The sequence below is a fragment of the Salmo salar genome, chromosome 12 (assembly GCF_965601325.2).
Source record: "Salmo salar chromosome 12, fSalSal1, whole genome shotgun sequence".
NCBI lineage: Eukaryota > Metazoa > Chordata > Actinopteri > Salmoniformes > Salmonidae > Salmo > Salmo salar.
In genome coordinates this window covers 63,015,353-63,027,408 of record NC_138302.1, presented here as the reverse complement: position 1 = coordinate 63,027,408, position 12,056 = coordinate 63,015,353, and the positions used below count along the sequence as shown (strand labels likewise).

At 41.6% G+C, this 12,056-nt stretch overlaps 2 protein-coding genes across 7 annotated transcripts in view; one reads left to right on the top strand and one right to left on the bottom strand.

Annotated features, from left to right (window-relative positions):
• The first annotated feature begins 332 nt into the window (after nt 1–332).
• On the top strand, nt 333–3,718 carry hig1a (HIG1 domain family member 1A). Of its 3 annotated transcripts, none has more exons than XM_014132277.3 (4): nt 333–486; nt 2,595–2,706; nt 2,920–3,054; nt 3,235–3,718. In XM_014132277.3, the coding sequence occupies exons 2-4, from the start codon at nt 2,616–2,618 to the stop codon at nt 3,297–3,299; spliced, it is 291 nt and encodes a 96-aa protein (XP_013987752.1). In that variant the 5' UTR covers nt 333–486; nt 2,595–2,615; the 3' UTR covers nt 3,300–3,718.
• A 3,838-nt stretch (nt 3,719–7,556) lies between these two features.
• The window catches only part of LOC106565428 (natural resistance-associated macrophage protein 2), a 51,331-nt gene continuing 46,831 nt past the window's right edge, over nt 7,557–12,056 (bottom strand). For all 4 annotated transcript variants that reach the window (XM_045691598.2, XM_014132551.3, XM_014132552.3 and 1 more), the window contains one exon: nt 7,557–9,907. Coding sequence is in view for 3 of the 4 variants with exons in the window: in XM_014132551.3 (XP_013988026.1) it covers nt 9,785–9,907 (123 nt within the window). In the remaining variant the exon portion in view is untranslated. The remainder of the gene's footprint in view (nt 9,908–12,056) is intronic.

Here is a 12,056-nt window from a genome sequence, read left to right as displayed (position 1 = left end):
CCTCAATCATGGACACTCACTGACAGTTGTGGCTGCTTCGCGTGATGTATTGTTCTCTCTACCTTGCCTTTTGTGCTGTTTTCTGTGCTCAATGTGTGTGCCATGTTTTGTGCTACTACACCTTGATGACCCAGGCATAACTTGCTGACTGATCAATCAGCACCTTTTATTAATTTTAAATAAACAAATGAATAGCTTCCAAAAATCACTGTAACCTACCTACATATCAAATCGTATGTTGAAAAAAATATACAAATATTCGATGTTGTCCTTATGCACGTTATTACGGTGTATTACGGTACACTAACGTTACCGTAGCTTTTCTATCGCGATAAGAATATTGCGTGATACGGAAACGAGGGAAAGAAAATTGACTAAACTATCGTTGCAGGACTTCACTATCTTTGCTTGACATCAGAGGTTGAAACAGCGCCCAAACGCAGCCAAAACATTGCTTCTTTAGCGGGACCTTTCGACAGATCGAATGTAAGTAATCAACCAATTGTATAAAGCTCACTCGAATGGCTGTGTAATAATTTGTACTCTCACTGTAAATGATGCGCCATCCTAGCATTATAGATGATTAGGACTGTCTTCTGGGATTCTGTCCTTGTCTGGGATACTAGCTAGCTTACAACGTTAGGTCACATTCTACGGTCACGAGGACAAATAACTTGCAATAAAAAACATACATTAACACAAAGCAGTGACTGTAAATGATTGTCAAACGCCGTAGTTTAAAATGCCACATCAAGCCACCGGGCTGTGAAGCTCTAAACTCGGTCCATCCCTCGAGTCTACTGTACGTAAGTTGAATAGTAAACTCAAATGTACAAGTTCAAGGCATGTTCCTGCTTTGTGTCACGTAGGTAAGTAGCGTTGTGTGGTAAAGGGACATTTGTTATAAGCAATATACATTTATTATGATTAAATGAGAATCTTTGCAGTGCCTTCGGGAAGTATTTAGACCCCTTGACTTTCCACATTGTTACGTTAGCCTTATTCAAAAGCAATATATATAACAAAAAAATCCTCAGAAATCTACACATAATACCCCATAATGACAAAGCAAAAAACAGGTTGCTAGAAATTTTAGCAAATGAATTAAAAATAACATACCTTATTTACATGTATTCAGTCCCTTTGCTATGAGACTCGAAGTTGAGCTCAGGCGCATCCTGTTTCCATTGATCATCTTTGAGACATTTCTACAACTTGGAGTCCACCTGTGGTAAATTCAATTGATTGGACATGATTTGGAAAGGCACACGCCTGTCTATATAAGGGCCCACAGTTGACAGTGCATGTCAGAGCAAAAACCAAGCCACGAGGTCGAACGAATTGTCCGTAGAGCTCCAAGACAGGATTGTGTCGAGGCACGGATCTGGGGAAGGGTACGAAAACATTTCTGCAGTATTGAAGGTCCCCAAGAACACAGTGGCCTCCATCATTCTTAAATAGAAGAAGTTTGGAACCACCAAGACTCTTCCTAGAGATGAGCAATCGGGGAGAAGGGCCTTGGTCAAACCCGATGGTCACTCTGACAGAGCTCTCTCTAGAGTTCCTCTGTTGATATGGGAAACCTTCCAGAAGGACAACCATCTCTGCAGCACTTCACCATAGTGGCCAGACGGAAGCCACTTTTCAGTAAAAGGCAAATGACAGCCCGCTTGGAGTTTGCCAAAAGGCACCTAAAGACTCTCAAACCATGAGAAACAAGATTCTCTGGTCTGATGCAACCAAGATTGAACTCTTCCGCCTGAATGCCAAGCGTCACGTCTGGAGGAAACCTAGCACCATCCCTACGGTGAAGCATGGTGGTGGCAGCATCGTGCTGTGGGGATGTTTTTCAGCGGCAGGGACTGGGAGACTAGTCAGAATCGAGGGAAAGATAAACGGAGCAAAGTACAGAGATCCTTGATTAAAAACCTGCTCCAGAGCGCTCAGGACCTCAGACTGGGCTGAAGTTTCACCTTCCAACAGCACAATGACACTAAGCACACAGCCAAGACAATGCACAAGTGGCTTCGGGACAAGTCTCTGAATGTACTTGAGTGGCCCAGCCAGAGCCTGGACTTGAACCTGGTCAAATATCTCTGGATAGACCTGAAAATAGCTGTGCAGCGATGCTCCCCACCCAACCTGACAGAGCTGGAGAAGATCTGCAGAGAAGAATGGGAGAAACTCCCCAAATACAGGTGTACCAAGCTTGTAGCATCATACCCAAGAAGAATCAAGGCTGTAATCACTGCCAAAGGTGCTTCAACAAAGTACTGAGTAAAGGGTCTGAATACTTATGTAAATGTGATATTTCAGTTGTATTATTTTTTATAAATTAGAAAGCATTTGTAAAAACCAGTTTTTTGCTTTGTCATTGTGGGGTAATGTGTCTAGATTGAGGAAAACCAAATGTTTTTATCAATTTTAGAATAAGGCTGTAACAAAACGTGGAGGGGTCTGAATATTTTCCGAAGTCACTGTACATTATCTTTTACCAACAGTAGTGTGTATGACAAGACTACAGTACCTACTGTAATTAGTGAGGGATATAAGTTGGACTGTGTGTTATTCAAGCCAGTATTCCCTTATGTCAGCCTCTCCTCCCAGCAGTCACCATGTCCTCCAACAAAGATTTGCCAACATATGATGATGAGAATGAATCAAAATTTATGAGGAAAGCGAAGGAGTCTCCGTTTGTCCCAATAGGTAAGTGAAGCTGTACAAAAAAAATATAAACAATTTTTACAAGAGCATGAGTCCTGTTGGTGGTTTCACCGCAGTGGAACTTTTTCATAGTGCATGTTTGATTGAATCCTAGTCAGTCATGGAATAAAATGTAATCCACTTTTCCAACCCTGGTTCTAAGGTTAGATATCATACACCCAGACCATCATTGCATTTCCCATGTGTTTTTTACAGGCATGGCAGGATGCGCTGCAGTGGTCGCCTTTGGTCTGTGGAGGCTCAAGTCGCGAGGAGACACAAAGATGTCAGTCCACCTCATCCACATGCGTGTTGGAGCTCAAGGCTTTATAGTAGGCGCAATGACATTAGGTAAGTCCTAATCTAATATGTGCTGTAAAACAGATACACAGGCCCAACAGCTAATATCTCTTAATCAATTTACAGGGGCAACATGTATCACACAAGACTGTGACCGTGTTGTGCCCTTATACACGTACCACTACCATGAAATGGAACACTAACATGACTGTAATGTTTGTCTATTTGTAGGGGTGATCTACTCTATGTACAAACAATACCTTGCACCCACGGACCCAGGTGAAGACAGCAAGTGAGCCTACCAGCCAATCAGCAAGTGACATGACCAGAAAACGCTCCACGCCTGCCATTTCTGCATTCTACCCTTAGAAATAGAAATCATAGAATGGATTATAGCTGTCAAAATAACATTTCATTCATGGCAAGTAATTTATTTTGGTGAGGGCGTCATTTAAGCTAAGCAGCATTTCAATCTGGCAGTCACTTTGAAGAAGGTTAGTACATTTCAGGTAGTCGAGTGGCACATTCATTCTGTTTCAATCATTACCTCTTTGCTAGACACCTGATGTAAACCACCAGTAAAATGCCACCTTGAAGGCGACCAGCACACCATAAACTCCTATAGCCAATCCACTCATTGACCATTGTCAGCCTCACCATGTAGTGTTATTGTTATTATATAATAAATAATATATTGGTTATTTTCTAAAATCTACTTTGAAATATGAGTTAAGTTCTTATTTCATTAACAGGTACAGAAGTAGGTAAAAGGTTATTTTCAACCACCTATCCGCACACTACTAACTCTTCTAAGGGATGGATGGAAATTTACAGAATGGTTACCTGGAGGAAAATGGGGGAGGGTCATGCTTTTTCAATTTCAGTCAAGGGGAGGGTTTAGTATTTTTTTAATTAAATCTAGTCCAGGGGAGGGTCATGTAATTGATGAAATTTCAATATTTCTCAGTGTTTTTGAATTTGTTGCTCATTAGGCTATATATCAATGTGTGCCTGGGTGCACAATATCAAGTGTGCTTATAGGCTATTTAGTGTGGTGACAATCATATGATCTAGAGCTTATAGGCTACGAAGTGCATGCTCAGAGAAGCAAAGAGCAAAGTTACATTTCTAAGAAAGCTGCCGGGATGGTGTAAATACAATTAGGCTACAATGGATATTCCAACCCTGAGTCCTGGCCTGCTCTTGCTAATCAAAAACGTTTTTTTGTGTGCTGCCCAACCAATGGCTGTGCTGTGTAGGTCTACGGTGGCAATTTAGGAGGAGAGTCAAAGGCTTTTTCTGAAAATAATTTATGGTTAGGCCTAGTCCAAAAAAAATGCACCCTTGCACACAGCCTATGTTCTGTTCAGTTTGAGAAGGAGAGCAAAAAGATGAGGACCAAAGGTCAACTTTGATAGCTTGCTACTACTGTAATTGATTTCAGTAAAAACTGTGTTTCTTGCCCATGATGTATTTATCAGTTACTGACCTCACAATAAGCCAGATTCGAGTAACTTACATTGTGGTGCTGAAAGTTGAAGCAACAGCCGCAGTACAATCAATCGGAAATGGACAGACAGCTCATGGTGCTGAAGGTAGGCAAATTCGAGTAGGTGTAATTCATTCATAGTCTTAATGTTAATTAGACTTTACTAACAACAAGAGAGCTTTGTGTTGGAGCCTATTTATTCCTATTTACGAAAGAGGTAGGCGTACCTGTTCGACAGACAAACTAGGCTATAGGCTATCCATAGATTTGTTGGTCTAAGGCACTGCATCTCAGTGCTAGAGGCGTCACTACAGACCCTGGTTCGATTCCAGGCTGTATCACAACTGGTCGTGATTGGGTGTCCCATAGAGCGGCGCACAATTGGCCCAGCGTGGTCAGGGTTAGGCCGTTATTGTAAATAAGAATTTGTTATTAACTGACTTCGTTAAATAAATATTTGTTTTAAAAACCCACCATGCACTCTTTAAATAACAGCCCTGAAGCACTCTTTAAATAACAGCCCTTCACTGTCACGGAGGTAGGCTAAGTTAAAACCAAGACTCGAATTGAGGGGTAATGAGAGGGTATGCCATAGGCCTACCTTTTATTTAAGAAAATGGCAAAAGGCATGATCTATAACAGCGCTTTGGTCCGTGATGCTTTATGCTGTAAAACAACCGGGAAAGACACGACTCCGATGCATATGGGAATATCATTGCCTCGTGTCTTTGACATTGAGGCTGAACTAGAACCTTCTATAGCTGAGAAGACAAAAAATAGACTTTGCTTGGAAGTAATCTAATTCTGTTACTATCAATTGATTAAGCTATTCACTTTCTGTACAATAGATGTTTAAATCGGAGGGCCTGTTGTCTGGACCTCTCTACGGGGGTACCACAGGGTTCAATTCTCGGGCCGACTCTTTTCTCTGTATATATCAATGATGTCGCTCTTGCTGCGGATGATTCTTTGATCCACCTCTACGCAGATGACACCATTCTGTATACATCTGACCCTTCTTTGGACACTGTGTTAACAAACCTCCAGACGAGCTTCAATGCCATACAACACTCCTTCCGTGGCCTCCAACTGCTCTTAAACGCTAGTTAAACTAAATGCATGCTCTTCAACTGATCGCTGCCCGCACCAACCCGCCTAGCATCACTACTCTAGACGGTTCTGACTTAGAATATGTGGACAACTAGAAATACCTAGGTGTCTGGCTAGACTGTAAACTCTCCTTCCAGACTCACAGTAAGCATCTCCAATCCAAAGTTAAATCTAGAATTGGCTTCCTATTTCACAACAGAGCCTCCATCACTCGTGCTGCCAAACATACCCCCATAAAACTGACTATCCTGCCGATCTTTGACTTCGGCGATGTCATTTACAAAATAGCCTCCAAAACTCTACTCAGCAAATTGGATGCAGTCTATCACAGTGCCATCTGTTTTGTCACCAAAGCCCTATATACTACCCACCATTGCAACCTGTATGCTCTCGTTGGCTGGTCCTCGCTACATATTCGTTGCCAAACCCACTGGCTCCAGGTCATCTATAAGTCTTCGCTAGGTAAAGCTCCGCCTTATCTCAGCTCACTGGTCATCATAGCAACACCCACCCGTAGCACACGCTCCAGCAGGTATATTTCACTGGTCATCCCCAAAGCCAACACTTCCTTTGGCCGCCTTTCCTTCCAGTTCTCTGCTGCCAATGACTGGAACAAATTGCAAAAATCACTGAAGTTGGAGACATATCTTCCTCACTAACTTCAAGCATCGGCTGTCAGAGCAGCCGATCGCTGCAGCTGTACACAGCCCATCTGTAAATATCCCAACCAACTACCTACCTCATCCCCATATTAGTTTTTTTCTGCTCTTTTGCACACCAGTATTTATACTTAAACATCCTGATCTGCACATATCACTCCAGTGTTAATTGCTAAATTGTAATTACTTCGCACTATGGCCTATTTACTTCCTTACTTCATTTGTACACACTGTATACAGATTTTCTATCGTGTTATTGACTGTACGATTGTTTATCCCATGTGTAACTCGTTGTTTTTGTCGCACTGCTTTGCCTTATCTTGGCCATGTCGCATTTGTAATTGAGAACTTGTTCTCAACTGGCCTACCTGGTTAAATAAAGGTGATATAAAATAAAAACCTAGACAGCTTTTAGGTAAACACTTATGACTGACTCTCGTTGGGTTAAGCCACAGAAGAAGAGTAGCCAGTAGTCAAAGCTTACATATTTCTGCGTTGGTAGGCCTACTCTGTCTGGGGTGGAAAAGTAGACCTAACTTTTGAAAGTACCATGCTCAGATTCCTATTAGATGTCGCAGATTTAATTGTTTGCAAACAAGACACACTGATTTAGCATTGTAGAAATAAGATAAAATGAACACATAGGATAAGAATGGACAGAGAGAGGCCTGTAATTTTGGTCATTTGTGTGGTATTAAAAAAATTCTGCTAATATGTAGAATTGCATGACATTTTTAGAAAAAGGCCAGATTGTCTCGGACCTGCAAATACAATGCTTTTACTATAAAGACATTCATTCCACCCCTACTCTTGTCCACGGTGGTCTGCGAACCCACAACTTTCTGGCCTGCAGTCCTCTGCGCTATCAACTCCTGTGTTGCTATGCAATGCTTACAGGATGAAGAACAGTTTCTAAAACTGCTTATCTATGGCTCTGGTCTGTCCAGGAAGTGAGGGAAAATGGTAGGAATGTTCTCTGCTATCCACTTTGATTTAATTATTATTTTGGGTATAGGGGATGGTCACTTGTTTTTTTCCCCCCAAGCGTTGAGGGAGGGTTTAGGTCAAATATATTTTGCTGAAGGGAGAGCCATCCATTGTTGTAACCTTTACTATAAAGAACGTTCACTCCCTAAAGAGAAGTATTGACACGGAGCTCAACGGGTCTCAAAGATGTTATTTTCAGTGTCCGGACTGTTTAAAAATATATATAATGCTGTTAATGAGTTTGTACATAGTGAAATTTGTGAAAAGTATTTAATGGTTTATCTTTGGAAAGTGACAAACAGAAAAGGTTATTTTGTACAAATATTTTTATTCATCGAAAATGTATGGTACCAGCGAAACTTAACAGCCACAAACTGTTGATACTTTAGTTTCCTTTGAAAAAGATATATAAAAATAAAGTCAATATATCTATGCGATTGTTAAATTGACCAAATACAAATACTGGCTTTACAGTACATAAAATTCCACATTAAAAATAAATGTCATATGTAAACCATACAAGTGAATGACTTCTGTTTGAAGATTTCATAATTAAAACAATCCAGGGTAATGACTTCACTAAAGTGGTGTGATCATGCACATGCAGAGACGTTCTATTTATGATATATTTATAGACTGACATTTTGAGTGTAGATCTATGTAAATTCTACAATGGTCATCAGGAGCTGTATTTAGCAGTGACACCTCTGACTTCATAGACCGCGTCAAGAAGCAGAAAAGGCCTGCATCTTTCATTATATTGGGCTTTGGGTACGAATTTAAACTTCAACAGAATTTCAATGGGTAGAGTTTTGTACTAACAAAAACACTGAATTCACAGAAAGAGGTCAGTACAATTGTTAGTATCACATTAACATTTTCCCTGAGAAATGATTTGAAGGAAATGGGATCATTTGGGCATGTGGGCTGCTTTTATGCCTTTCACTGTAAAGCCAAAGCTTTAGTTTTACTGGGGTGCTTTGGAGGGAATGACCAAAATAGCAGGACATTTGTAGAACATTTTAAATGACTACATCTAAAATATTTATCTATTAGCACCTTGAGTGTGATAAATTGTGTTTTATAAATAAAATGTAGAATTATTTTGAACACCCCTGCCCCAGTTTGAGCAGGGCAGTGGGTGCATACCTTCTTTTTTAAATAAATAAAATACAAATCCAGCCTGGATTCGTACCAGGGACTGTAGTGATGCCTCTTGCACTGAGATGCAGTGCCTTAGACCGCTGCGCCACTCGGGAGCCCTGGGGAGTTATAATTGCAAGTGCCAGAGCAACTGGGTTAGGAAGTTGTTCTTAAAGGGCCAATCCACACTTGAAACAATAAAACAAAGCAGACACCCCACCTCTGTTTTGATAAAAAGCTGAGGGATGGGCCTGGAGAAATGTAACCACTTAAATTCATAGACCGTGCTATGTATGCAAGGACTGACCCTCCAAGATTTGGTGTACTGGGTTCTGATGGGGTACGACTGAACTATGGTCATGAGGCATTTCTAAGTAATATTCTTCAAGAAACAATTGATATACAATGAGTATACAAAATATTAAGAACACCTGCTCTTTCCATGAAAGACTGAGCAGGTAAATCCAGGTGAAAGCTATGATATCTTATTGATGTCACTTGTTAAATCCACTTCAATCAGTGTAGACTTTAAGCCTTGAGATCATTGAGACACGGATTTTGTATCTGTGCCATTCAGATGGTGAATGCGCAAGACAAAAGATTCAAGTGCCTTTGAACGGGATATGGTAGTAGGTGCCAGGCGCACCGGTTTCTGTCAAGAACTGCAGCGCTGCTGGGTTTTTCACGCTCAACAGTTTCCCGTATGTATCAAGAATGGTCCACAAACCAAAGGACATCTTGACAACTGTGGGAAGCATTGGAGTCAACATGTACCAGCATTCCTGTCCATGCCCCGACAAATTGAGTCTGTTCTGAGGGCAAAAGGGGTTGTGGGGAGGTCTTCCTAATATTTTGCATACTCAGTGTATATCATTAATTTATATGCTCAAAAACGGATGTAGCAACTGTGAATTGGCCCTTTAAGTGCTTGCTCTGATAAAGTCTTACGAAAATGAAGTTCTCTGTGTGTTCATAAATAAAACAATTCTACAACGTACATGCATATAAATTGGTGGCAATTGCCTTTTTTGTAACCAACTCACTACACACAGTGTATTTCCCATATAAAATGATCACAGCTTTTCAAAGTCATAACAATGCTGTCCCGTGAAAAAGACGGCTCATTTGCAGAATTTTTATAGTGCCACGTTGATCAAGCATGCTCGACATGATAAAAACCAACAACTCATTAGGGTAAACTTGATAATAGGCCTAACCTTCATATAATGCCAATCATAGTTAGGCTACCTGCCCAGTGGAATGTCAAGTGAGGGGTTCAAGGCTTCTTGTAAGGGTCAGATGATGAGGATGGGCATTTACGAAGGTCTGGCTGGCACTAAGGCACAGGAGGCGCACTGCATCCTCCATGTTAGGTCACCCCTGTGAATTCTCTCTAGCTACGGACTGTATCACTGCTAATAACCACTCCTCCAACGTGTTCTTCTTCTAATCTCTCCACCATCGTGTCGCTGTCCATGTCCTTCAGCAGGTAAATGTCATTGTGGCCCGTCAGCATCTGAGAAGTGAAGAAGAGCGTGAGAGATGGTTAATCTCATGCAATGCGAGTTTGATTCTCTTATTACTTAATGTCATAAGCACTCGATTGGTAGGATCTCATTCATCAACTCATTAACCATTCCCGGGAAATGTTTAAGCAGTTGTATGTTGGCTGCGCATAGGCTACGTACTGTAAGCAGCAAAGCTCTTTTCATCAAGTGATTGTGAGTGTTCAATGCCAATGTTGTAATCTATGGTGTCAAAAATTGACAAATGCAAAGAAATCCATCACTGACACCAACCAAAAACAAAGTAGTGCTTACCAAGTTTTTCTCATTGGGCTTTCTAGGGCCTGGTGATATTTATTCAACATAAAATGTGGTCAGCCCAGTGCAATGCGTAGCTGCAGGAGTATGCTTCATTGGGACATTTATTATGAAGTGGTTGCTACAGACTAGCGCTGCTAGAGCTGCCCCGGTCAACTGTAAGTGCTGTTATTATGAAGTAGAAAAGTCTAGGAGCAACAACGGCTCAGCTGCGAATTGGTAGGCAACACAAGCGTATAGCGCGTAAAAATAGTCTGTTCTCAGTTGCAACACTCTCTATTGAGTTCCAAACCGCCTCTGGAAGCAATGTCAGCACAAGAACTGTTAGTCGGGAGCTTGATGAAATGGGTTTCCATGGCCGAGCATCCGCACACAAGCCTAAAATCACCATGCGCAATGCCAAGTGTTGGCTGTAGTGGTGGAAAGCTCGGCGCCATTGGACTCTGGAGCAGTGGAAACGCGTTCTCTGGAGTGATGAATCACGCTTCACCATCTGTTAGTTCGATGGACAATTCTGGGTTTGGTGGATGCCAGGAGAACGCTACCTGCCCCAATGCATAGTGCCAACTGTAAAGTTTGGTGGAGGAGGAATAATGGTCTGGGGCTGTTTTTCATGGTTCGGGCTAGGCTCCTTAGTTCCAGTGAAGGAAAATCTTAACGCTATGGCATTCTAGACGTTTCTGTGCTTCCAACTTTGTGCCAACAGTTTGGGGAAGGCCCTTTCCTGTTTCAGCATGACAATGCCCCCCGTGCACAAAGTTAGGTCCATACAGAAATGCTTTGTTGAGATCGGTGTGGAAGAACTTGACTGGCCTGCACAGAGCCCTGACCTCAACCCCATCAAACACCTTTGGGATGAATTGGAACGCCGACTGCGAGCCAGGCCTAATCGCCCAACATCAGTGCCCACCTCACTAATGCTCGTGGCTGAATGGAAGAAAGTCCCGCAGCAATGTTCCAACATCTAGTGGGAAGCCTTCCCAGAAAAGTGGAGGCTGTTATAGCAGCAATGGGGGGACCAACTCCATATCAATGTCCATGATTTTGCAATTAGATGTTTGACGAGCAGGTGTCCACATACTTTTGGTCATGTAGTGTACAATAATGTTCAAATACCAAATAGATAGATAGCAGCTTCCAAATACTATAGACTTGGGCTGATTATCATGTCAGCAGGATAAGAATTTCCATTGTGCAAGATTAACTTTTTACATCTTAACCTGGAATAGGACTGCAATAATTTGAGAGAAATCAAATTCGAACTTAGTTCTCTCATTGAAAAACACGAGAACAAGTCACACTCGCTCTGCTTGAGCATGAAAGATAGGATATCAAAAACTATGGCTGACCACTGAGAATCCTCTCAAAAGGGACAGGGAGGCCTCTGAACAGGAACAAGTGTATTTGTTGTCATTGGGGTTTACATAATGTCCGTTGTGCACAGCAGGTGCGTCATTTTCTGTTCAGGCTTCATTTTATGTTTATTTCCCAATGATTCTACATGTTAAATCCAGGGTATCTGCAGATTCAATGAAGTTGAATTTAAGACCTTATTAATGCTACTCAGAATGCAATTTCAATACAAATTTTAGGTTCTGCGTGCTCCATACACCTGCTAATATTCCCCTCTAGAAATGAGCCCATGTTGGCAAAAAGTAGTATTTTTAGGGCTGGCTCTTTCACCAAAGGCTATAGCCTACATGGCTCATATTATCAGGCAGGTGTGCTATTTTAGCCATGAGCATTTGTCCCGTAGCCTAAGGAATTTAGTAGCATAGTGGCTAGGCTATAGATGGCTGAAGCATGGGGTTGCCCATCTGCATTTGTTTAGGCTAGCCCAAT